The 20,884-nt window shown below is 44.2% G+C and overlaps 2 protein-coding genes across 32 annotated transcripts in view; both read right to left on the bottom strand.

Annotated features, from left to right (window-relative positions):
• MADD (MAP kinase activating death domain) overlaps positions 1 to 6,427 on the bottom strand; it is a 68,772-nt gene extending 62,345 nt beyond the window's left edge. For all 23 annotated transcript variants that reach the window (XM_071427492.1, XM_071427503.1, XM_071427495.1 and 20 more), the window contains exon 1: positions 6,280 to 6,427. The gene's annotated coding sequence lies outside the window, so the exon portion shown is untranslated. The remainder of the gene's footprint in view (positions 1 to 6,279) is intronic.
• Positions 6,428 to 8,992: 2,565 nt separating this feature from the next.
• NR1H3 (nuclear receptor subfamily 1 group H member 3) overlaps positions 8,993 to 20,884 on the bottom strand; it is a 30,760-nt gene continuing 18,868 nt past the window's right edge. For all 9 annotated transcript variants that reach the window (XM_071427486.1, XM_071427482.1, XM_071427487.1 and 6 more), the window contains 7 exons: positions 18,543 to 18,809; positions 14,686 to 14,894; positions 14,265 to 14,444; positions 13,736 to 13,835; positions 12,109 to 12,222; positions 11,333 to 11,427; positions 8,993 to 10,945 (listed from right to left, as the gene is read on the bottom strand). In XM_071427486.1, the coding sequence (XP_071283587.1) occupies positions 10,799 to 10,945; positions 11,333 to 11,427; positions 12,109 to 12,222; positions 13,736 to 13,835; positions 14,265 to 14,444; positions 14,686 to 14,894; positions 18,543 to 18,809 (1,112 nt within the window). In that variant the 3' untranslated portion in view covers positions 8,993 to 10,798. The remainder of the gene's footprint in view (positions 10,946 to 11,332; positions 11,428 to 12,108; positions 12,223 to 13,735; positions 13,836 to 14,264; positions 14,445 to 14,685; positions 14,895 to 18,542; positions 18,810 to 20,884) is intronic.

Below are 20,884 nucleotides of genomic sequence, written 5' to 3'. Positions count from 1 at the left end.
GTATTAAAAATCTCTCTCATGATCCTTCCTGGGCAGGATCATTGTGCAGGGCACCACTCGCTATAGAATCATAGGACAAATTCCAGCATAAAAACCCTCTCTCAATCTGGCCAGTTCTCCTGCTCTACACTGTCTGAATTTAAATTCACCGCTTATTCAAAAATCATCTCCGGAGATTTGCATGAGAGAACAGCAACACAAGGCCAACTCTTTTGAAGTCTGTCCTTTTTTGCCCCTCCTTGTGAAACGTCACCATCACAAAATACAAGAACCTTCTCATTTTCTATACGCCATCAGCTTTTCACTGATCCTCAAATCTGCACTTAAATATTTTGCAAGGAGAAGGAGTGGGAGGAAGGAAGGGCAAACCAATGCCCACACAATGCCCCAAGCCCAATTAGCCTCACATCACCTGCAACCACTACAGCATTACATTCTTTTCCAAACCAGAAGTGCTTTTGGTGTGAGCTTTGAGCTGAGAAACGCTGGTGCTGCTTCTGGGGCAGCCCAGACCCCAGCCCCCACAAGATGCTTCCATTCCCAGCCCTCTGCTGGGAATTTGAGCAGTAGGCCACAGTTCCCATAAGGCACCAGAGGGTTTTTTCCAAAAACCAAATAGTATAAATGTATAGCCATAAAAAAAATTAACAAGAAAACAACAAAGCATGTGACATTTGAGAGAACTGCTGGATGCAGCTGCAACTGCTAAATTATTCAGTGCTTTCCCTTGCCACGGCACCTCCCCCAGCCACAGTGAGCAGCTCTGGGCCAGGAGACATCACTCAAGGCATCACCACCACCAGATACAGATACAGGCACATTCAACTCTTTCCTGGAAATCGGTCATACAGACAAATGGGATCCCAACAATAAATTACAGCCATTTGTAATACAGAGGAGGGGGAATGATCACAAGCAGTGTGGAAACACTGAAACATTGTTCAGGATAATGTGAACCAGAAAATAAAGTACTTTAAATAATCCAGTCATTTGGCTGTTGTTAGCACCTCAGAACCCAGAGCCCCACATTTGTTTTGCCTTGTGTATTAGAAGCACTCAGCCTGTCTCGCCAGGTGTGCCACCTGCTTGTTATTCCTTCCCTCTACACACCTTCCCCTACTCTTCATCAACACTGTGGGAGACCAGAAATTCCTACTCTCAAACCGATCCTACTATTAATTTTGGTGATAAATCATAGTACCAGCTGGTCAAAACTGAAAAGAAATAAAAGAGACAAGCCCATTTTCTCTCTACAAGAGCTCTGGGGTGTGAGAAGCGTGCGTTTGGCAGACTCACCCACACGTAAACACTGGGGGAAGCAAGCTCAGAGTGAAGAAGGGACAGGAACCACCTCAAGGGGCTGTTGGAGCCAGCAAACAACATAGCAAGGGCTCCCCAGAGGTCCTTCCAGACACTGGCAGTGGCAGTCACCACAGCAAAGGAGGGAGGGCAAACACCACCCTGCTGGGCATGCCTTAAGACTACTTAATAAGAGAGAAGGGAGAAACCAGGTGGCCTGGAGGACAGAAGCAGCGTGCCCAGCTCATGGCTCCAGCAGAGCAGTTTAACTGCTGATCAAGAGGAAACAGACACAGCAGCAGAGCTGATCAGCATTCGTGGCTGCAGCAAATTTCGGTGGGTACTGGTTTTGATTCTTAATGATCTGTATCACAAAAAGCACTCCTCTCCTCCTGCTAGCTGATGACAGGGAAACAGGCAGAGGCACAACTCCTCATCTCCTGTCACCAAGGTCTTTCCAGAGCAAGGAGAAGATACCCAGACAGGAAGAGACCCAGGAAAGCTGGTGTCAAAGCTACAGGCAAGAAGGCGATCAAAAGTTTTACACTGACATTGGCAAATTCAGTCAGAATATAATGGGAAGCAGGACACAACCATGACACTGATCTTGGAGATGTGACAAAGTAACAGGATATGAAATAAAAGGCTGCTCTGCTCAAAAGATAACACACAGTTCCTGAAGGTCATCAGATAACAAATTTGACAGTAACGTATCTTTGTCCCTTGCACAAAGAAGCAAAGTTAATTCCCTGATTGTCACAACTTTTAGAGATTAGTCACAAATAAAACAAAAAGGCGCTATCTGTCAAATATTACCGGATACATCAAAGGCAACATGATGACCAGCTCTGTTTCGAGGAATGCTGCTGCTTTGAAATAATGAAGGCAGTAGAAGGAACAGAAAACCATAAAACCTCGTTCCGTGCTGCTACTCTGATGCATTATTTCTCCTCATAGCAACCCAGAAGCACAAGGCTCTCATTTAACTGCATTGTCTGGGATAACAGCATGAGAACTGCCTCAGCTTAGGTAATTTAGGCATATGCAAGCAGCACTTCTTATTTCTAAATCCCTGCAAGGGTCCTGCTAGTAGCAGTGGTCTAAAGTGAACACAACCTCTCACAATTTAGTGGTTTCTGGGCACCAACAGGGACAACCTCCCCATCTAGGAATTCCCCAGTGTAAAGATACTTCAGAGCTCCTGGCAGTACATGGGTCAGCTCTTCAGTTTGCTTGGTTTGGGGTTTCAGCTGATTATTCTAGTTCCAAGACAGAAATCAGGAGCATGTTTGTCAATAATCAACAGTAATTTCCATGTTGCTATGACAGGTTTAAGGAGATCCAGTGACAGAGAATCTAGCTGCTCTAGAATTATTTTCCAGCTCAAACAACAGAGCAAAGACCAGCCGAATTATACAGGCTCAGCCACAGAGAGTGAGCAGTAGATCGATGGAAGTTTTTCATAGCTCTCAAGGTAGAGAAAGAAAAGCAGTAAAGCATTCTGTCTTCAAAAGAAATATCACAATTATTCCACAGATTAACAGATTATCCCACTAAAATACCTTCCTTTCTAAGTGATGCCTCATGATGTTCATTTTTATTTCACTTTGTTTCTTATTAGGTCACTGACAATGCTTTCACTTCACAAAAATTCATAGCTTGAGATAGATGAAAGCTCTTTAAACTGGGGACATGATATTAATCTTGCATATCAAGCTCTTTCATTCTTTTTTAGTAAATCCTTTCCTCATTGCCGCAAATCCCTAATCAGAAGCTGCATCTGTACTTTTTACCAGCCCACTAAATAACTGCCTGGAAATTTAATGCAGTATATCTTAAATGCAGGCACAACAGGGCCAAAGGACATTGCAGGAATTCATCTGGGTTGTAAGCCATGCATTGCCTGTCTTCAATTCCTTCCTAATGGAAAGTAAGTGAACCATTCACCTCTGTACTAAGTTTTAACATAAAAGTATCTCACAAGGCACATCTTGTGAGTATTATGGCAAATCCAGTTAAAAAATGACAGTGTGAAATGACAGGGAAGACACAGTTTTTTACACCCTTTGTTATCCCCTCTCACATACTAAATCTCTACCAATTCCCCCCCCCCAAAAAAAAGAAAGCCATTCTTCTAACAAATGTATCTGGAAAGGAGTATCAGAGAAAATCTACTAGCTGGAATGCTGGAAATTAAAAACTTTGAAGAAATTTATTCTCTTAGAATTTAGCAGTACTTGAGACTTTCTAATTTAATACTCAAAGTTTTTATAAATATTTGGTTTTGCAACTGACTCACCACAGAAGATATTAAATAGACCAGACTGAACATCTTGACAGAGGTATGCCTAGTATATCCTGTCTATACAGAACCCGAGTATTTGATATGGCTTGAGAGGGGAAAAGCTATAAATTATGAGCCTCTATGCCCCTGAGCCCAAGGCAGATAAAATCAAAGCCAACACTAATTTAATTCAGGAAGATAATATGAACAAGTGTTCTAGTAAGGCCTGAAATGCACTGATGCTTCTACCATTTCTACTGAACCATCAGTCCTGATGCTCTAAAACCTAAAAAGCTACTTTGGCTAGGTAGGCAAGGATTACTGTTTAAAATCCTCAAAACTTTTACTCCCCTGATCCCCAAATCCTTCTAAAACAGACAGAAGTTGGGCTCAATACTCTCAGGCACATGATGTGGCTCTTGGGGATGGTCCTGTGAAGGGTCAGCAGCTGGATTCAATGATCCTTGTGGGTCCCTTCCAGCTCAGCACATTCTGTGACTCATTACATACATGCCCTGTTTGCTTTCAAAAGAGTTACAGAATGGTACCATGGCTGAAGAAGAGGTTTGCCCTCTAGTATATATTTATGTTTTTCCATGAAAACTTTAAACCAGATGCCTTTTTTTTTTTTTTTTTTTTTTGCCAATTTCCACACAGCCTTTGGTTCACCATCTTTCACAGCTTTGGCACATAACACACATCCTAGAACTGTATCTTGGCCATTTTATGCATTTTGTGTAGACAACACTCTTTCAGGGAGGATACTGTTTTACTTTTTTGCCCATCCAGTAAACTTAGAATTGTTTTAAAAGCAGTAACCCGGAAAGCAATGCAGTAGGACTCTGAAGCTTACAGCTTGAAACCTGTTAATTTGGTAAGAACACAGGAGTCCAGACTTGTGATACAACTGCAGCACCACTGGACAGGGAGCTACAAGATCTTTTAGTGAGGACAAGGCTATATTACTCTCCAAACAAAAGCATTCTAGAGACTTGCCAATGATTTTGCATTTTGTTAAACACACAGTAAGATACTTAACGAGTGTGCATTTAATTACAGCGTCTATTAAACTGTGTTCAAAAGGTGTGCATTTTCTAACAATACAACAGTAATGCAAAAATAGTATTTTATAGATTGAATGATCTATCAGTTCAGTGTTACATAACATGCTGAGAGGGGATGGCCAGATTAGATCCTGTAAAAACTGCATTTTAGCTGTGTTGGATGTGAAGTGCTCTCTTGGATGTGTCAGGATTGCAGTTTTTCATTAGTGCTGAACACAGCAAGTGCATCTTGTGCCCAATCCAAAACAGCTGCCTGGGTCCAAGCAGTATAAAGTCCAAAAATAGAAACACTTCCCAAAGAACCTATATTTGGATGACTTTCATTATGTGACCCTCAAGACACCACAATAAATCTTCCCTCCTCTTGCTTGTGTCTACAAGTAGCATCCTTTTTGCAGATAAGCAATGGTGCAAGGAGCACAGCAAGGACACTTGAGAGCACACCAACAGAAATGCTGACCCAGAGTCACACTGGACACAGAGAAAATGGCTGGCTTGTCTAGGGAGAGCACAACATATTGCCAGATCACAGTTCTGCCCCATCTCCATGGGGCTGCAAATTTATAATGTATGTTATTTTACATATGACTGAAAACAGTGTGGTATATGGAGGAGTTCAGGGGGGAAAGAGAGAGAAGAAAACAGGAAACAAATCAGTTTCCTTCAAAGCTTATCATTTCTTGAAACACTTCTTTATCGTGACTCCACACAAACAGTGACACAGACCAAGCTTTCTTCCCCTCCTCCACCTGACAATAAAAGCGAGCAACACAACAAGGTGGTGACACCCATTTCTGAGAGGAAAATGTTTTTGATTTATAGTCGACTTCACAAGAAATTGCCCAGTATAAAGTGGATTTCCTATTCTATTAGGAAATACTCTCCTGTCTTGCAGAGTAACAGGATCTGCTGTTTACAAACCAAGGAGTAAAAGCACCTTTCCAGTCACATTACCGCAGCAACCCCTTCACACGGCTGCACGCCTCACCCTTTCCAAGGGGTTCCGTCCGCCCTGAGCCGCTTTCTCCCTTCCCTCAGCACCCTGCCCGCTTCCACCCGGCAGGGAGCGAGGAAAAGCCTCCGGGTGGCCGGGACCGAGGGCGCCGGCCCCGCGCCCACAGCCCCGCCGGCGGCAGAGCCCCCTGCCCGCCGGCCACGCCGCTATTCCCACAGCGGCCCAGTCCCGCCTGGAAACCCGCAGCGACCCCGCAGGGGCTGCTGCCGACAGCGGCCGGCTGAGCCCGCGACCACAGCGGGACACCGCGGCCCCGCCCGCCACCGGCGCCCCGGGACGATGGAGCCGAACCCGGCCGGCCCCGCTCCTGCAGCGGGGGGACACGATCTCTGTCCGCCGCCAGCCGTGACCTTGGGGAAGGAAGGGCTCGCCGCTCTCGAGCATCACCATCGCGCCCGACCGGGCGGCTGCGGCAGCGCTCGGGGCGAACGGGGGGGCCCCGCCGCCAGCTGTCCGGGTGCGGGTCACCGCCGGCAGCGCTGCCGGCCGCGTTCCGCGCTCCCCAGCCCGACCCACACGTAGGGTCGGTGCGGCAGGCTCCGCTTGTGACATGTGCACGCACCCGGCCGCCTGCGGCACCGGCACCGGGCCCCGCCCGGTCGGGTCGCTCCACTCACCTGCGCCGCCGCCGCCGCTCTGCGCCGCCCGCCCAGTTCCGCATCGAGCGCCGGCGGCGGCGCGCGCCACAGCCGGAGCAGGGGGGCAGCGGGGGCGGGCGGAGCGAACCACTCGCGGCGGGGGCGGGGGGAGCTGCCCCGCCAGACGCCCGCAGGGGGCGCTGCAGCCGCGGAGGGGAAGGCGGGATGGAGGCGGAATTGGAGGGAAAATGGAGGCGGGATGGAGGCGGGATTGGAGGCGGGGTGTTAGGAAGCGTGGAGAGACGCAGTTGTCCTGCGCAGGCGTCCAGAAAACCGGGAACACTTCAGCCGCTCGAATTGGTGCTTTCAGACCTCGTCCTGGCAAGCAGCAGCTGAAGCCTCGCAGCAAAGCTCAGCTCCAGACGGACAAGAAGACGCTGCCTTGCGGCAAGGAGACACAGTGCCGTGTACTTTCACCCTCTGTGTTGAGCTACGTACTTGCTGATTTGCTAGCAGCTTCATAAGATTACAAGATTATTTGGTTATTAAAAGCTTGAGATAAAGCTTTAACTCCTTCCAAGCTTCGAAAAACCAATATGCTGCTCAAACAAATCCATTTATTAACAAAACCAAAAGTACTAAAATAAATCCAAAATGCAACCAAAAGCCCCACAAGTAACTCACAATTTTTATATATCTGGAGTGCAAAATGGAGAAACACTCTTTGATATTTGTTATCTATACTTTGCCCACTGTAGAGGATTTGGGTTTTCAGAAATAACTTTCCTCCCTCCCCATTGATCTGAATGTATCATGAGCAGATACAGATGTTGAATAAGGGTACAGCCAACCAGGAACACTTCCCAGGATTATAATTCAAACATCCCAAGATTTCTCCAGCAGCCAAATCAGCAAAATTGATATGAGATAGATCAGGCATAGAGACTTAGAGCAGCAGGATTGAATCTCAGGCCGAGATAGCATTTTGTAAACATAAATGTACAAAGGGTCACCAACCTCACAGATGGTTCTTCCCCCACACCTGCTTACTTGAACTCGACAGGCTAACCTGCGAAGCTTCTAAAAAACAAAGAAAAAAAGGTTCTGTACTGATTTGCACTTTCAAAAAAAGTGAGAATGTGAATATGTAAAGAAGAAGATTGTATTTGACTACATGATAATGAAAATCCTGCTGGTTTGGGCTGGAGAAGTTAATTTTCTTCACAGTGACTGTGTTTTGGATTTGTACGGAGTACAGGGTTGATAATGCAGAGATGTTTTTGTTATTGCTGAGCAGGGCTCACACAGCCCAAGGCCTTTTCTGCTTTCCATGCTGCCACGGTGGCGAGGGAACTGGGGGTGAATGGGAGGTTGGGAGGAGACACAGGACAGGTGACCCCAACTGACCAAAGGGATATTCCAGACCATGTAGCTGAGTATATAAAGGGAGGAAGAAGGAGGAAGAGGGGGATGTTTGGAGTTGGTGGTGTTTGTCTTCCCAAATAACAATTACATGTGATAGGGCCCCACTCTCCTGGAGATGGCTGAACACCTGCAAGTCCACAGTGAATTAGTGAATTCACAGTGAATTAATGAATTGTCCACAGGAAACAGTGAATGAAGTCCTTGCTTTGCTTGTGTGTGTGGCTTTTGTTCTCCCTATTAAACTGTCTTTATCTCAACCCAAGACTTTTCTGGCTTTTACCCTTCTGATTCTCTCCCCTGTCCTGCTGCTGGGGAGTGAGTGAGTGAGTGATTGTGTGGGGCTTGGTGGCTGTCTGGGTTAAACCACTACAGAGGCAAGAGAAATCACTGTTTTCACCACTGCCCTCCACAGCAATGTTATACATTGTACACCTTGAGAATCCCTCAAATTCCCATGCAGTTTTTCTCTTCAAATTAAGGAGATGCAGCCCAAAGAATATAAAGCTGGAAGTTAAGCTGCAGCTCTTTTGTTGACAGCAGGGCCCAGCCACCCTCTAATCCACCCAGCAGTGATGAGGTCTTCAGCTCTGCTCATTACTCCCCATCTCCTACCCTGCTCCAGTCTCCTGTAAGCCTACTGCTATTCCTTCTTCCTCTGGTTCAGTAGATTCCAATTGGAATTTGATACTCTAGAGGCTTCAACAGAACAGCCTGAGGTGTGGAACCTTGCTGAACTGACCATTGCTTTCTTTTCCCATTGGGGCAGGGGATCATCAAGCATTTCAGAAGCAGCTAATGCTGGACAGCTCTCTGCTTTCCCCCATCCTGCCGCTCCCTTTGAGGTAATGCACATGTTCAGCTCTTCCTGGTGTTTCGCCTATGGAGACATCAGAAATGAGCAGCATACCAGGGTCAGGTAAGGCCCCACTGAAATCCACTTGACAGCCAGGGCACACTGGACTCCTCTTTCAATTTCAGTGAGCCACAAAATGCAGGAAATGGAGAGGAGCACACACAATGAAAGGGTTACATTCTGAATGCAGCTGTACAAATCAAGGTGACGAGTGTATGCATAATGCATGGTCTTCCTGATACACACTTAATCCACTTCAGCTATTTGCCAGCTCTGGCACACAGCAAGGCACATACTGAGCTACAAATCTCATACCGAAGGCCAAAACAAACTGCCTGGGGTTGCACTGCTATTTCTTTCTCGACACTTCTTGTTTCTCCCCCAACACATGTACTCATAATTTCTTATCAGCTTTGAGCTTGTTAAAGCAAGAACTTATTCCACCCTCCTCCAGTCTCATGACAACACATCAGAGAATGTCAAAATCCTGTATTAGGCTTTATTCTTTTATATAAACATTAACATTTCTCAAACAGATTAGTTAAAAATACAGATTTAAACAAGAATTTTTGCAATTGCAATGAGTTATAAAAAACAACAGATTATTTTACAGATTGTTACAAGTGCTTTACAAAGGTGCAGAGTGAAGGCCAGTGGCAGGGGACCAACCTCAAGTGCAAAATGGACACGATACCCTCACCACGGGCATAGCGCTCAGATACACAGCCAAAAAAAACAACAAACGAACCAAAAAACAGACAGACAAAAAAACCCCGAGCCATGTGAACCTATGCTCTTGGGATGCTCACCGGGCAAGCAAACATAGACCCCTATGACAGACAAGAGTCATGAGACCAAGCTACCAGGATATTTAAGGTTACATCTCTGAGATCAGCCATAAGATCTTTTTTCTTGGAAAATAAGGAACATGTTTAAAACAGTATATTTCTATTCCGCCAGACAAAATATTGCTGTAAATCCTAGAATACTTATGGATGTGGATACTTAAAACTTGGGCCATAAATCCAGTGTGGATCTCACAATGCCCAAAGTGAAGAAAGGATACAAGACCCAAGTGTCCTTCTGAAGGAGTTGGCACTCCTCATACAGGAAGGATCTCCATATCCCGTGATCACCACTGAAACCTTGAGCAAGTACCTTGGAAAGACTTTGGCAAAAGGAAGACGATGCAAGTGGATCTGATTACACCCAATATTCCTGCAGCCTGTGATCTGAGAGTTGTGCAGCCCACAGCTTATGCAGTGCTCACATATTTCACTAAATGCAGTGCGTCCTCTCTCCTTGGTCAATACATCTTCACACCCACCTTGGAACACATACCACATGCTCCAGATTCTTGGAAGTTTTTGAGATTCTTCCACCACACCCACATTACCTAGGTATGAGGCCTACCCACTTATCTTCCTTCTATTTCATCCCTAAAGATAAAATCTATGCCCTGATTTGTTTTGAACTAAAGTTGTCCAGCTGTTAGCAAATCAAAGGTAAATTGAGCTGAGAACCGCCATGAGATAAAACTGTGATGCATTACATTAAAAAAAATCCACTACTTTATGCCTGACATCTTTTTGATACACAATGTTCCCTACCCAGAGGACCTCCTTGTTAGACAAAGGGCACTACACATTACAGGAATCCTTTTTCCAAAGGAGGGCCAGAATAAAGGGCAGCTTTAGAGATGTAGTCTCATAATAAAGAAATAAAAGCTACTTCTCTTGGAATCATTGTAAAGGGCAGCACATTCAAGAGATTTTATTTATAGGAAACCCAGTGAAACCCCTAGAACATCCACACTGACTTCCCTGAGCTCCTCAGATCCAGGTACACTGGGGACCCTGCAGAAGCCTTTTGAGCTGGGTTACTCTCAACAGAGAGCTTTTGGCAAGTTCCTGCAAATTCATTTTCATAATCAGCAAGAAGAGGATCAATGGGGCAAACCCTCAGCATATGCTTAAGAGAAGAGAAAGACTCTGAAGAAAAAGGAGTTGAGGGGCAGGGGAAAGGTCTTCATTTCTACCGTTTTCGAATGTTTCATGTTATTCCTTTGGGGTATGGGCACTACATCGAAACCAACCCCTCCATCTGATCTAGCCCAGCTGCCTCCTGCATAGTCTCATGACAACACTGAAACCCCAGGCTCATCACTCCCTGCATGTCCAGCCCAGGGTTCAGTGCTTTGGAGAGGGGAGGCTGGCTTCTCGTTAGCAAAGGCTGGGAGATGGCATTATGTCAGCACGTCAGCGCCCTGGGAGCATGCAGTCACTCATGCACATCCCAGATTTCTGAGAGCAGGGGCGGGAGTTTCTTATCCTGCAGCCGCAGGGCAAACACCTGTTCAGAGTGGACACTGCTCAGTGTCCGAAGACTGACCAGCTTCATTAACATCCGTGGAAACATCAAACGGTCCTGCAGGGCCAAATAGACAGCTGTTAGTAAATTCATATAAAACTTTGTTTAAAAAAAAATTACCACTACTGATTACATTACACTGTAATCACAATCCTTAATTCCTCTAGACCCAGCATTGTCCAGGAGGATGCAGTATGAAAGAACACAAGAAGTACATCATGTCCCAAAACTCCAGACTTTCCATGCTGCCTAATGATACAGGACAGCAGATTGTGACAGCTCACAAACCCTGCATTTACAGGTGCTATCAAAGAGTCCAGAAGAGACAAGTCTGACAGTACAGGCAGCAAGAGACCTGTCAGAGACAATACTGCAGGAACTCTGCCTGCATAAATACAAAATCTGCTTGCATCATCCCTGGAGATGTTCTGGTCAGGCACCTACATTTGGTCTGTTGATGCAAATGTAAGAATGAAGTGCTTCCACATAGGTGTGCTGCAGCCTCTCCACCAGGGACTGGTCCTGCACATTCGGTCGGTCTGCCAAAAAGCAGGTTACAAGTAAGCAGAGTAGATATAAGCAGATTGCCACGGGCAGCTTCACTGGATTTAACATCTCTGTCTAACCCCACTTCCTCCTATGGTGTCTTCCCAAAACTTCACCAACACATTTACACAGTGCTGGTTGGTCTCATGTTCCTGTCCCAGAAAATATGTGAAGCCACCTATTCAAAAGCAAATGGGAAAGTCTCTCCAATAGTTGAGCCAGTTAGGAAACAGGAACAAAGAAAAACAGTTATTAATCAGGTCACAAGACAGAAGAGTAGAGGTGGCTTCCTGGCAAAGCCCAGTCCTGGCCGGGAGTGATACTGCCTCTTGTCAGGAGTATGTTTGCTTGCCCACTAGATGTCACTCATGCTGTGGGACCTGCATCACACCAGAGAGGTGCCAAGGACATGAAGGGGGCAGTAAAATACCAATTTCTAAATGAGGAAGATAAGTACTGGCTGGTGTTTCTGCACACTTTTCCAGTAGTAAGGAATTAAATTTCCTCTGGAAGCGGCACTAGACAATTCAGAATATAGTGAACAATATGCTCCCTTTATCACTAGACTCTATACACGCTCAATTACTCCTTTTCTGCATGTAACATCCCTTCACTCTACTTCCTTTGCCCTCTGACTCACTACTGCAGCTCTTCAGGTGTTCCTGGCTTTTTACCTGCAGAGAAAATATTGATGGCAATTAAAAGTGCATATTCAGCATCATTAAGCTGTAGCTCATTCATTCCCTTTGAGAACTCAAAGATGGGGTTAATGAACTCAAACTGCAGACCTGCAACAAACAGAAGAGAACAAGGTGAGGCAGTAACAATTGTCTCCCCTCTTTCCCCCTCCCTTTCACGGAAAAGGCTGCCAGAAATCCACTGCTATACACCAGAGAGTGGGAAGGAGAGACAGGCAGGGAAAAAAACCTTACATTATGCTTTAATGAATCCTCACTTTACATCCACTACTGGTGAGCACCAACAACAGTGGCTGAGAATTCAGATTCTATCTGTAAAATGAAACTATTTCTGGGTTTTCCTAAAGCCTTAAATGCCCCACAGCACATTACTGGGCAATGCTAAAGGAACACAACATCAGCCATCAGACAAGTCCATCAAAACATCAGAATGTCACAAGCACAACATTTATACTGTCCACTCTCACAGCATCACCTCCTTCACACCAGTAGCCTTCATGCTTTCAAAGAAAGCTTTAATTCCACTCTTCTGCTTCATCTAAAGCATGTATGAGCTGAAAATATGCGGTTCCAAGAACTCTGAACTATGCCATTTCCTTCAGCTCAAAGAACTGGGAGACCTGAGGCAGAGTCTGACCTAGGCTTCCAATCACCTCATTTGATAAATGCAGTCAGACAGAAATGCACTGATATTTATAGCTGTAATAGAGACCACTGTCAAATCAGGTCCCTTTGTGCTATGTAATCATACTGAAAACTTCAGGCCTTTCCTCCAAAATAGCATCCAAGTTTCTAATTTCCTGCATTACAAATGCATCAGAGAAGGAAGAACAAAGTGGAGGGAATAATTCTGGATTCCTGCTTTTTGCCTTTCCAATAACCCAAAGAAAAGGTTACCAGGAAAAGTGTCATAAAGAAAAATTGTATATACAGGCCATCTCAAGTATAAATGGTTAAATAGCTAGTCAAGGAATAAAATTTTAAAAAATCAGCTGAAGCACAGGCTAAAGTCTTGTTTTTAGAAATGCTGAAGATACACACTTTTTGTTACTGCATCTGAAATTACAAACACTCATAGCTCCTGGAAAAATACACTTCAGAGATCACAGCACCACAGGCTACCATATAATAGGATGATAAAGTGTCTAAAGCAGTCTCTGGGGATCCTCAGTGCACAAACTTTGTATCAACTGAAATGTAATCACAGTAATGTCAGCACTCTAAGCATCCATCCAGATTAGCAAGTGACACACTTGCAAAGGAGAGAAGACTGTGGTTTAGATTGGTATGATCTGATACAGATCCACCACCATGTCACATTTCTACAAGCAAGGAATTTCACACCAACTGCCAGTCCTAGGTGGCAATATTTTTATGCTTTAAGAGTCCAGATTTTCCCAAGCAAACTGACATATAGAAAAAGACATAAAATGAGCTGGTACATTAAAAGCAAAAAAAAAAAAAAAAATCGTTTGTGAGGCTATTGGTTTGGTCCTGTTCTAAACCTCTCACCACAAACTACTTCCAGCTGCCCACATTAAAAAGGAAAATATGTAAGAACACAAGACAGTAGGGAGGAAGAAACACCTGTCTAATGCACCACCTGCTTTGGCGAAGTCATCCCGATTATAGCTCAGGTCCTTAAGAAAGGTGATGCTCTCAATCTCTGGATTGTAGCGCCGAGATGTCTCCAACAACATCACCTGAGGACAGGAATAAGATATACTTGCTTTGAAAGCAGGAAGAAATGTTACAACATCAATACACTGCTGACTGTTGAAGCATCTTTGGAAAAAAACACAAAACAAAACAAGCACCAAACAAAACCACTCCAGTTTCTCAGAGTGCTTAAAAATTCCAAGATAAAGTCTGTGGTGTCTTGCTTCTGGGAAACGGGAAATTCCTCTTTAGCACTACCAAGGCACTTGCCTCATTCCCTTCCTGTATAACCAGGCACTGCAGTATATAACCAGGCCTCTTGCCAATATAACCTCGCACTGCAGTAATGGTCCCACAGCTCAGATCCCTCAGTATGCCATCCGCGAAAAAGGGACAGAACTAGTTCTCTGGGTGGATAACTCCAAATTCTTTCATCTCTGCTGCTATGATCTGGGGTGGAGTCAAACCCTCACCTCTATGGTAGATGTCTTCAGTAAAGCAATCTGATCTTCCCTGGTGAGTTCCAGGAAACCAGGTAATTGCTTGGCAAAGTCCACGATCTCTTGCACAGAGATAATTGCAAGTTCTGTGAAGTGAGCAAAACGCTGCTGCCTTGCTTCGCGGTTATTTGGATCAGGAATCTGGGGCCATGGCTGTAGAATGGAAAGAGACAGCATATATTTGTGAAAGATGGAGCCAAAGATGAAAGATAAGATGAAGAGAACAAGGAAAGAAAATGACAACTTCGGAATATCATCTTTTGCTATTCTTTACAGAGCTTTAGCCCACAGATGCCATGTCTAAAGCAACTCTGTTCTGCCAATTTTTTTACCTAAAATGCAACTCCCCAAACTTCACTTTTTCTTATTTTGGGTACACTGGTAGAGTTCTTACCGTCACTTTGAGCCTGTCTGTGAAGGAGCGCTGGTTGCACTGCTGCTGAGCGGCCACAAGCTTTTTTATCATACTCAGCTGTTCCGGCGTCAGTTTGTGGGAAGGGCTTGGTGGATTTGGAGGGTTTGGACGCACCACAACTGTCCGAGCCTGGTCGTCTTCCTGCTTCTTCAGTTTCTTCAGTCGGATCTGTTCTTCAGACAGAACATCTAAAGCAGGAATAGCTCATGATCAATCATAGGAACACAGTGGAAACCACACTGAACACAGGGTAATGTGCTGTGGATGGAGAGGCAGAGATCAGAGCTGCCTGTACTGGGCATAGCAGAGTGTACACAACAGAGTCAACAGTGATACTTATTTGTTTTTCTCTCTATTCCCTTCTTTAAGTTGTTTCATTGCCTTTCTTCTAATCATACTGTTATGTAAAGTGTTCACAAAAGGCAGAAGCTCCCCTCATGATGCCCTGCAGATCTCAGAAAAACAACAGTGACTTTTCCCATAAAGCAATTCCCTAAAGTGTCATGTTACAACAGATGCTCCCTTCATATGCCAGTGTGTCCACCCTATTTTATATTATCCCACTGTTATGTCTTTTTTCAATATTGTTAATTTAACAACTTGTGTCATTTCACCCTCTTCAAAGGTCAGACTCAGCCCTGGGTGGAGTTTGAGAGTGAAAAGTAATTTGCTATACAGGACATCTGCAGCCAACTCTAGAGCAGTAAGATACCCCAAGATGAATAATGGAAGAGCAACTTGGCATAAATGTACTGAGGACCAACCACAGGTCCTTCAGGAATAGGGTTACAAGTCTCCTTCAGTTGTTAAGTCAAAGGGCAGATGTTAGTTGGATGTAACACTGTAAGGAACAGAACTCAAAGGCATCTGCTCTACTGAGGGCTGATGGGGTCCCTCTGTCAGAGAAAGGGAAGCACATCTTTTCTCGTAGGCTTGTCAAGCAGCAAAGAGGGATTTAAACTAAAGCTGCCTAGGGACAGGAACCTCAATCCATCCCTTTCCTCTCCCAAACCAGTTTGATGCCAGGGCCAGCAGGAGATGCCCAGAGCCTGGAGAGGGTATGCAGGTCAACGAGAGAGCACCTGAAGGGCAGCACAATGGAATTCCTGCCACAGTAAGTCAGGTTCATTGGGAGCCCAACTTAAATGCCTCTGTGCAAATGCACATAGCATAGGGAACAAATAAGAGGAGTTAAGAGACATGCACACACCTGCACAGCTGTGATCATACTGGCATCACAGAGAGAGGGTGCACAGCAAGTTGGCTGGCCTAAATTTCAGGAGAGCAGACTCTGGCCTCTTCAGGGATCTGCTCAGTAGAGTACTATCAGATAAAGTGCTGGAGGGAGAGGGGCCCAAGAAAGCTGGTTAATATTCAAGGATTGCCTCCTCCAAGCTCAGGAGCAATGTATCCCTGTCTCTAAATTGGAATAGCACAGATTTGACAGATAGATCACTTGGATTGGTTGGATGGTCACATTCAAAGACTGGCCCATGGCTCAATGTTCAGGTGGAGATCAGTGAGGAGTGCTGTTCCCCAGGGGTTGGTGCTGGGACTGTTTAACACCTTTGTTGGTGACATGGACAGTGGGACTGAGTACAGCCTCAGCAAGGCTCTGACAGCACCAGGCTCTGTGCTGTGATTGACACTCTGGAGGGAAGGGAAGCAGAAAAGAACTGATTGGAAAAAAAAAAAACAACACCCTCTGTATCTTCAGGAACATAGATAAATAAACAAAGTTTGACTTTACAAATAAGACTTTAAAAGTGCTGAAAGATTGTTTGGCCATTTTTTTAATTCACAGATAACACAGAAAACAAAGGAGGTTGTAATGAGGTGGGATTAGTTCCCCCTGCCATGCCCACAGTGAGAGGACAAGAAGAAATGGCCTTAAACTGAGACAGAGGAGATTTAGATTAGGTATTAAAAAAATTTTTCCTTGTTAGGGCATGCATTGGAGCAAGTTGCCCTGGGAGGTGGAGTCACCATCCCTGGAGGTGTTTAAAGGGCACCTGGATCTGTGCTCGGTGATATGGTTTAGTGTTTTAAGGGTTACAGTGGTACTGCTGGGTAGACATTTGGACTTAATGATCTTAAAAGATCTCTTCCAACCTTGATGATTCTATGATTCTATACCTGCTATACAGGAAAGCAGGAGGCCCTAAAATTGAACAGGTATATAACTGTACTTCTTAACAGAATCACATTAAACAAAGACAAGAACTAGAGAGCTGCTGTAAGACAGCATTCTTGGGATTGGAAAGATAGACAAAGAACAGTAACTTTTATCCCTGACTTCAAACACGGAGGATGTGTGCACAAGTACATGCACCATGCACAAAATTTACCATTCTAACAGCAAAGGCATTCAATACAATTACCAAAATAAGGATGATCTATAAGATTAGAGAATGCTACTTACAGTGTCAGTTTAAGAAGGGAAGTAATTGATCCAAGTGATAACAGTCCCTCATCTTGGGACTCCAATGCACAAAAAAAATTTTATCTGGTAACATGTTACCTGGCTATTAATCTTAAAGACTGCCTATGTGCAAGCTCCTACACCATGCTAAATTCAAAGCAATCTAACTTACTCGGTTTGTCAGGAAGGAATTATTTAACCTCATGGTTCACACTGGCTCAAGAACAATAAACTGGCCATGAATAACTTCAGTCTGGGAATTAGAAGAATGTTTCCAGCAATTACTAGGGGAGAAGTTCTGGAATGACCTTGTAAGTGAAACAGCTGGAGGAAAAAGCCCTTAGTTTCTGTCAAAACTAACAAGGCAAATTTGCAGTGGGGATTACAGCATCAACAAGTATTGCCAAGTTCTTGATAATAACACCAAGATTCTATTTGACCTAATTTTCCTGAGCTGTCTTCAACACAAAACAATGATTAGATGCAGAAACATACTGAGGCTCTCTCTATCTACCTGCAACAAAAGAGAACCAAAGTGAACAAGTGGTCTTATTGCATTGCTTTTCAAACACATCTGTTTTGTATCTCTTGGAAACGGGGAAATGGGGTAAAGACAACACACATAATGCTGATAAAAACCAGTGAGACAAAGATATATGAAGTGCTGTGTTTCATGCTGAAAAACTGAACAGCACGTCTCCTAGCTCACTGGCACTTAATTTTTGCAAAATTATTTTTTGTTTCTGAAACACCCACTGTTCCTAGCTGTTCTGGGTGCTGACTGTCAAAAAAGAAGACTTCACACAGATCTAACTTTAATTGAGCATTCATTCAGTCAGTCTTGACCAGCAAAGGGATGAAACCTGGATACCTTGGCTAAAGAGAGCTGTTCCTGATATGCAAGCAGGAATATTGGTGAATATTCAGAAACACTAGCCTTATGGCTAGCGTGAGAAAATAGCAGAGATCACTAAAGGGAGCAATGAGATTAGCTCATGCACAAACACAGCTGCAGTACTGTGGTGCTGCCCTTGACCTCTTTTGCAAGCTCACAGTAGGAAGCAAAGAAAAGTGCCTGTTGTTCAAGGAGCACGGTGACCAATCTTACAGTCCTGGTCACAAGCCTGATGTGCCTGACACACTTTACAGCACCCTGATGAACATGTGAGTCTTTCCTCTGCTGGTATATTCCACAAGTTCTTACAAGGAACAAAGCAGGGCTGGGTGTTAGAGTTCCACTAACAGCCTCACCTCCCCAAGTGATCCTTGTTGAGCTCTCAGTGACTTCCCACACATGTTCCAATGTTCAGCCTGCACGCCTTCCACATCCCCCCTCCTCAAGCACTGGCACTGCCCCTGCCTTACAGCCATGGTCCCCAGAGCCCAGCTGTGCCATCCCCACCCCAGTGCTCACACTGCTCCCGCATGCCGGCCTCCTGGCACTTGCGCAGCCGGCACTCCTGGCACTTGCGGCGCATGTACATGTCCATCTCGCACTTGCCGCCGTTCTTGCAGGCGTACTGCGCGCCCTTGATGACGCTGCGGCGAAAGAAGCCCTTGCAGCCTTCGCAGCTCAGCACGTTGTAGTGGAAGCCGGAAGCCTTGTCCCCACACACGCTGCACACTTCGTTTCCCAGCATCTTAGGGGCTGGGCCCTTCTTCCGCTTCAAGGGGGGATTTTCTACTGACATGAACGGTAGCGAGGAAAAGAAAAAAAAAGAAAAGTAAACTCAGAGACATGAAGGAAGTGTGGTGTTTGCAGCTGACTGCCCCATTCCTGACAACTAACATCCTCACTCAAACCCATTATCTACCAGCCACACACCCCTTCTGGGCAAACAAGTCTTCTGCAACAAACTTACTGACATAATCCACAAGGTTTCACCTCAACTATATAAACAAATATAGCTTCAACATTTGTTCCTCTCCATAACAGAGGGAAAGAGCCAAAACACACTGAGGCCAAGTGTTCTGCAATTTCCAATTACAGTTATGTTACTAATGTGAGAAAGACCTATAAAAAAGTTGAGTTGAAATCCAAGACTGCGCAAAAAGTAAATTTCTTCAGAACTCACCTCAAGTTCTTTTACTTCTATTTTCTGCCATACATATGGACAAGAATAAGGAAAAATATTTCCTCAATTCAGTAGTGACAGAAAGCCAGTGCTGAAACTGTGACCCTACAAAAGCCAGACTGAGCAGACAATCCCTGCAACTGAACACTTGGGAAAACTGTTGAAACAGAAGACAGCAGCTTGTGGAGTTAGCTGCAATAAGCACACAAGCAGTACACTTCACAAGCTCCGGGAGCCTTTGGAATCCTGAAGCCAGCATCTCCTCTTCAAGAAGGGCGCTTCCCACTCCTAAAGCTGAAACACTCTCATAGTGACAGTTCCTTTACTACAGCTTGTTGCTCTATCTCAAATATGGGACCTTCACTACTGCTTCACATTTCAGCTGGTTTTGTGCAGCAGCTCCCAAGTCCTCCTATAACATTCTGAGAGATTTTAATCTTATCAGTGGCTCTGCATTTTGAAAACATCTTTGCTCTGCTCCAACACATCTTACCTTAAGCACTCCAGTCAAATGCTTGCCGATATTACATGTGCATTCCCCTTCTATTAGCCTTCTCTCTTTTCTATCCATTTAATTCTAGCTATGCTGACATCTGATACTCTACACAGCTCATAGTGCAGGTATTTTTGTGAGTGTCAGATATTATTGATTCATGGCAGCTGTTATAAAGATTACAACCAGCATGTCTTGATAAATCTCCAGATAATGTTTAGATATGCCTGGAAAGCCTTTACACTGGAGTTACTGCTTAGTTTGAAGAAAAAGGCTACTGCATTTCTTGACCAGCATCAGGGTTACAATTGCATGTCTCATTTTTTTACTTACTCTTCCAATACTTCTATCCTTACTTGTGTTTATATTTACTATTATGCTCAAGTTCCTGAAACGGTAACCAGTTTTGGGTCACTCTCAGACATTATTATCTGTGTTCCTCAATACAAGTCTCCAGCCATAAGTATCTTGGTCTTGATTTTCAATACCACTGACTTTACAGAGGCCTGGAGGTAACTCAATTTGGCCTGCACTTCTCATTGTAGATTGGACAGCAAGAAAATGTCATCAGAAAGGTTAAATTTCTGATATTCTTCTCTCTTGTTCAACTACATTTCTTTTCACACACTACCAAGTAAAAATGATGCAATGCCTACAGTTATTTCAGATTACTTAGTATAAACACATGTAACGGCAGACTAACTAGTGTAACAACTTTGCTGAAGCCTTAAGTGATGTTCATATGCTTCTGAGAAACATCAGAGTACTCCAATGACTTCCACAGATAAATCTGTCCCTCTTTTGGATTTCTTAGCTGTCTCTAAGACATTAGATAAATTTTTTATTACATTTTCTATGACTGCTTTATTGAGACAGATAGGTTTATTCTTTGATCTATGCAAATTACTTTCCATCTCTGAGCATGAATTATTTTAGTTACATAGATGATTATTGCTATTTTCTGTAGTCAAAGATATTACAGAAATAATGTAAGATGTATAAAGAAAGCATGAATGCCACTTCTGAACCTTCAATTCTCATTAGGGTCCTCCTTCCTCTTTAGATTCCCTATTTAATATTTTCCACATTTTGTGTCTTTTTTCCTTACATTTTCATAAGGAATTAATCTATCAGTTGCTTTCTTTTCAAGTCCTCAGACCCATTTTAAGGACTTTTATTGAAAAATCT

The sequence above is a fragment of the Agelaius tricolor genome, unplaced genomic scaffold, assembly GCF_023055355.1.
Source record: "Agelaius tricolor isolate 1412-34295 unplaced genomic scaffold, bAgeTri1.0.p SCAF_5, whole genome shotgun sequence".
Lineage (NCBI taxonomy): Eukaryota > Metazoa > Chordata > Aves > Passeriformes > Icteridae > Agelaius > Agelaius tricolor.
This window is presented reverse-complemented; position numbering and strand designations above follow the sequence as displayed.